The following is a 6,039-nucleotide window of genomic DNA, read 5'->3' as shown; positions in this document are numbered from 1 at the left end:
GTGGGGCGACCGCGGCCGCGCTCCCCCCCACGCCAAAGCGCCCGTCTCCGGTCAAAGTGTCACTGACGGGGCTACCTGAGCAGGAGGGGAAGGACGGGGAGCTTTGCTCTAAATGGTTGTAGGCGCCCGTCCCACGGTTACAAATTGCATACTCTAAGAAGGAGTTCATCCTAGTATTGTCCATCTGCCACTGATGGAGGAGGGTCAGCCTGTTTTGGGGGGGATTCCGCCTGCCCTACAACCTTTAGATAGTATGTCAAAGCTGTAAAACTTCCTTCCATGCATCACTGGTCCTCGAGTCCCGCAGCCTTCGGCGGAGCCGGGGTGGGGGGGAGCAGGGGGAGGCGGCCATGTGGTCCGCCCCCAGCCCAATGAGCGAGGGGCTCCTGAAGTTTGTCACAGCTCTGAGCTCATCCATCAAGGCCCTGACATTTGCATGACAAAGGGGTTTCAATCAAACGCTGCCCATCAATCTGATAACAACACGAATGCGTCAAAATCTTTCCTCAAAGACTTTAAAAGAGAGAAGGGAGGTGGGGTGCGGGGAGGTGGGGGAAGAAGGGCTGAGGGGAGAATTAGAATTATCCATGACTGTTTTAAGTGCTAAAAAGGCCCCCGAGTTATGCGATTAGCCAGTTTCAGCAGAACTTCCCCTTGCTCCAGCTTAAAAAAAGGTTTTCCCCAAACCTAGCTCCATGTGAGAAAAAGGAAGACAGATAGGAAAGAGGTGAGGAGCTCTGCCTGCTCTTGCCCCAAGCACAAAAGGGTGCTATGCTCTTATCTTCGTTTCCAAACTTTTCCCTAGAAAATGGCTTGAACGTGTTTGGCGTTTTCTGGGCTGAGGAGCCCAATAAAAAGCTCCTAAGAAAAATACACTCCATGTGTTTCAATTTTGCCACACCGGCTTTGTGTCTAGGGCCAGTGTGGGTAAAAGCAATGTAATTAAATCAATATTCTAATGAGGCGATGAAATAAAGTTAGGAAGACAGAATGGCTTTTGTTGGAGAAATACCATATCCAGCTTTGCAGTTGGAGGAATGGAACTAAAATTGATCCGTGTGTCTGCCCACGTATCTTTCTACCCATCCACTCACCCATGCACCTACTACAGAAAACAGGAAATATTCGAAGGGCTTTTAACCAATTCTGGCACACGAGGCTCTGCTTTTCCATGACAAACCTGAGTTGATCTTGCCCGGAATTCGTGGCCAAACTGGAGTTTTCCCCAGCAGATCCCAGCTGATGAGGAGGTGGAAAAGCTGCTGGCTTCAGGCCGGCCACTCCAGTGCTCAGAGAATGGAAACATAGGTAGGCAACATTTATTTACTTGTTAGCAGAAGGGAGACAAGAGCACCCAACAATATGACGCCCACAGTCATTTGTTACTTGTCAGGATATTTACTGGTTATTCAGCCTCTAAGAAGGACCAGGAGGTCTCTTTTTTTTTTTTTCCCCCTAGGCCAAAAGTTCACTTTGAAAGGCACCAACACGTCCCTTAGTCTGAAGGTTTGGCTGATGCAACACGTTGGAGTAACATTTGTTAAGAAACTGTAACACAGGCAGCCATGGCATCAACCGTCCTCACTTCTTTAAATCCCCCTGAGAGAAAATGGGACTTTCAGCCAATTACAACTCTCGTCCTTCAATAAAAAGAATAAGGAGAAAACTGTTTCCAGAGCTGCGTACCTATTTATTCATTTATTCTGCCGACTTTGCTGATGCTGAGATATTCAAGAAGAAAATCTTTTAAGTTACAAATGTTCTTTGAAACTCGCTACCTCCTTTTTTTGCATAAAACAACCCAAAGTGATTATAAAGATTCAAAGCAACTCTCATGTCATTCCCCTTGCAAGAGAAATCGGCTTCTAATTTGATTCCAGGAGTGCTTTTTATATTATGTTGCACTCGCGTTTAAATTGAATGTATTATATTTAAACGATGCTTACGATAGATGATTTATGGGTGTAAAATGAAAAAAGAAAAGGATAGATGTTTATTCCATCTTTGAATCAATTGTTTCGTATTGTCTGATAATTTTCCACCGTCATCTCACTCCGCTGGTACATTAAGGGGATGCTTTATGTCCTTAAAACGCAGATGTTTCTGGAGCTTCAGAATTAGCTCCAGGAGAGCTCACTGCTGTGGAGTTAGGGACGAAAAAGTTTTGCTCTCCATCTCTTCTCAGCGATCATTAAACCCGAGTTGAGACCTGAGGCAGCTCTGGAATGAAAGCACAAAATCTCTTTGGCTGATGATAAAACCGGATAGGACGGGATCAGAATTTTAGCCATGAAATGCAGCGAAGACCCCCACCTGAGCAGGAGATGAATTGTGGTTCTGGGGCTCCTGGGAGTACACGCTGTCCTCCAGCTCTGGTTTACTTCCCCAAAATGACATGCTATTCCCCAAAATGCATGGCTTGTGGCGACTGCGTGGTATTTTCGAAAGCCATTCAATGCCTGCACCCTGGGAACCGCTTAGAAATTGCTTTTCCAAACTTTCTTCTTAGCCCCTTGCCCTGGATCCGATACCAAATTGCCGCTGTTTATTTGATTGAATTCTCCTCGTGGAGAAGGTGTCAGACCCAGTTTCGGTACAGTACTTCGGAACCTGCAATAGAAAGAAATACCAGATTATTGTTAACAACCAGTCGCCAAGTGAGTCCAATTCTTTCACCTACACATTTATTTCCTTAAAAACCTCCTTTACTGGGAGTTGAGAACAGGAAGGCAGGCAAAGAAAAGGTGTAGGTGGAGATTCTCACATTATCAGAGCTCTGTCCTACCTCTCTCCCGCTCCTCCTCCCAGATAGTTACTCAGCCTTTCATTATATTTATTACTTGATTTTCACTTATATATCGAGGAAAACAGTCATTATTCCTGCCCCCTGAACCACAAATGGGGATGCTGCTGTCTTTCACTCACAAGGATTAAAATAAAACAGCTGGGGGTGGATGAAGGTGAGCGGGGAACCTTCACCCATTTGATTCCTGCAAAAAAAGCAACTCCTATGTCCAGGAACGGGGCCGGTTGGTCCATGGGAGGCAAAGGAAATAGCTTTTCACTGCTGGTCCAGATTTCTGATGGGCAGAGCTGTGCCCGGAGCTACCCCAGAGTTTGTCACACCGAGCCTTGTGGATGGTGGAAGCACACTCACACCTCCTTACCACTAAATTAGCAACGTGGGGCTTATTTTTCCAACACAGTGAAGACCTCTTCTTAAAATAAAGCTTTTATTCAGAGTATTTTCTCATTTTTAACAGACCGAAGTTGCTCCACGCAACTCGGAGCTGCAGCAGCCTTGAGGGGAGAGCAAAGGGAGGTTTCTCCCTCTTCTAAAAGATGGTTTGTTTGCTTTGAAACCCCTCCTGACGCAGAGGATAGGGAACACCTCTTATCAAGAATCTTCACCCTAGTAGCTTTCAGTGCAGGCGACATGGGAGAAACGAGGCATTTCCAAAGGCTCCGGAGGACTCGGAGTCTTCAGATGCTTCGTTTTGGAGTTAAATATAACTCTCTGTGGAGAAAGTTTGTGTCGTGCGTAAGAAATGTCACTTCTGGCTCCTGGCGGGGTGATTTATAAGCAGCGCTGCTGACTTCGGGTGCGTGTTTGGCTGTGGATTTTGTTATCACCAAAAAGGACTTGTCTCTAGAAATTGTCAGAGAAATTTATAGACCCGGCATGCGTCTTGGTTAGATCATAGCCTGCTAAGCTATATCTGGGGCTAAAAACTGAAGAGGAGAAATAAAATAGTACATGGGAAAATACTGCAGAGTTCGGGAGTCCAAAGAAACGCAGAAGGAATCCTTTAAATGAGTTACAAGCACCGGGCTATCTCCAAGCTGCAGAATAAATACGAGACAATTAAAATAAGATATAATTCTTATCTGCCGCTCTCGGGAGCCGGGCGGGAACCGGCACTGTGAGCGGCTTCAGCACCGTGTCGTGAAGGTCCCTGGACGGGGACGGGCACAGACGGTCAGCATCCCCCGGGGTGGACGGGAGCCTTCCCAGTCAGGGAGAGGGACATGGTTTGTTCTCGGTCTCTTGACCAACACTTTGAGTGGAAGATTTGAGTGAGAAATGCCAAAAGATCAAAGTTCTCCTCCTTCGATGGCTCTGGGGAATCTGTCCTGGTTCCCTGTGAATCACATCGGCTGTTTCCGTGTGGTCCCCAGGGCAGAGGCATGTCTGCAAGCCCGGTATCTCACTACTGAGGTTCATTTAAGCCTTTCTGCTGTGGAGACAAGGGGTCTGTACCTGCTGTTCCTGAGCTCATCGGTGCCCTACAGGCTCTCCATCCCGGTCCAGCCCCGCTCCAGGCTGTCCTTGCCTTCACTCAGCCCATCTCGGCCACCCCGAGGGACCCTTGTCCGGGTCCGGCTGGGGCAGCTCTGGTGGGCGCAAGGCCGAGGCTGAGCCCGAGAGGTCCTAAAGCCTCCAGGTTTCATTCAGAGCCAGCACTAGGGAGGCTTGGCTTGGGCGAGCTTCACCAGTACCCTCCCTTTAGTAAGTGCGTGAATTTATTAACATCTCCATAAATGTTGCTAATATTAGTGCGTCAGCATCATGAGTATCCACCAGCATCAGTTTAAGCAGCATCACGCTGTGGCTGGGAACTGGATTCACCTGGCTGAACTGCAGTGATTCTGAAATTAGTTTCTCTGGACCCCACACTCTGTTTTTTTCCCTTCACTGAGTACAGAGAGGAGAAAAACCCAACTGGCAAAGCTTAGATAGATGCGGGAGGTGCCAGGATGGCGAGCAGAGGAAGGTCCCCTCTCTCATCCTCTTCCTTTGATGGTGATGGAGCATCATTCCTTTGATGGTGATGGAGAACTGGGATGCGGCTAAGTGCTGGGAAAGGATGTTCCAGTTCAGCTGAGAAAATGCTCACTGGAGGGATATCCCCCAAAAACCAAAGTGTGGCATCGGCAAGAGGAAGGTCTGGTGGGTCCCGAAGAGAAAGTCACTCTTCCCACCCCTAAGGACCCATTCCCTCCTCGCTGTCTCACGGAGGGTTCACAGCCCTGAGTCTCCTATGGCCCTCAGGGACTGGTTCAACATCTTCAGGGCCTCGAGTAGCTCTTTAGCAAACACATCCCCAGACTAGATCAGCACAAGATAAATATTACTTTAGCATCCCGACAACACGTGCGAGCGTGTCTCATTTGCATATTTCGCGGTTAATAATCGTGAGGCAATTGCAGTGTTTTGACAACGATCAAGGGCTGAATACGCTTAATATGCTTAATATATGCCCTCCAGTTGCACAGAACAGAAGGGCAGGGTTGCAAATATGCATTCCCCATTTGTTTGACATTTTGAAGAAGGTAAAGAATGGCTAAACTAATGGCGAAATCTTACAGTCATTCAATAATTTAGATTTTATTGAATATTCCCCTTCTTTCCTCCGACATTTCAGTCTTGCTAATTAGGACAAATAAGAAGGGGCCTGCTGTTAGCAAGGATAATAACTGGCGAGGTTCCATTTATTAAGTCACTTTCCGTGGGTGTAGCATTGATCTGTGGCTGTGACTGGCATGCTTTCTAGACCTGCAGCAACTTCCAGAAGTCATTATGATCTGCAGAAGGGCCCTTGTTAGAGATTTGTATTGATAAGGTGTCAGGGTTTGCGTTGGGGGGTTCGTGGAAACCCCTTCCCTGCCTCTGTCCCACCCTGTGGGCCAGGGGGAGGCCACCCCCTCCTAGCCCCTCGCAAGGGGAGCCATGCAGAGACCTGTGTCCCTCTTGTCCTCTTCCTTCACCACGGAAATGGGGGGTGTGTGTGCGTGGAAATCCGCTGCGAGATGGATTCGCAGAGAGATTTTATCTGTGTGTGCGTATTTTGAAGTTGTGTAAGAAGCTTCCTTCTCCGGAAAGGCGAAGGGGAACCAGAACGGAGCAGAGCGGCCCCAGGGACCGGACAGTGCAGAGGGGTCCCGAGAACCGGGCAGAGTTGAAGGTCCCCGGGGACCGGGCAGGGCTGATGGTCCCAGGGAAGCGGACAGAGTTAAGGACTCCAGGGACGAGGCGGA

The 6,039-nt window shown here is 48.3% G+C and overlaps 1 protein-coding gene across 1 annotated transcript in view; it reads right to left on the bottom strand.

The window, feature by feature from the left end:
• LOC104544830 (homeobox protein Hox-B1-like) overlaps positions 1 to 184 on the bottom strand; it is a 1,643-nt gene extending 1,459 nt beyond the window's left edge. The window contains 1 exon segment of the mRNA XM_010189806.1: positions 11 to 184. Within this exon segment, the coding sequence (XP_010188108.1) occupies positions 11 to 184 (174 nt within the window).
• Positions 185 to 6,039: the final 5,855 nt, after the last annotated feature.

The sequence above is a fragment of the Mesitornis unicolor genome, unplaced genomic scaffold (assembly GCF_000695765.1).
Source record: "Mesitornis unicolor isolate BGI_N332 unplaced genomic scaffold, ASM69576v1 scaffold43328, whole genome shotgun sequence".
Lineage (NCBI taxonomy): Eukaryota > Metazoa > Chordata > Aves > Mesitornithiformes > Mesitornithidae > Mesitornis > Mesitornis unicolor.
The sequence above is the reverse complement of the archived record's forward strand: the minus strand, read 5'-3'. Positions and strand labels throughout refer to the sequence as shown.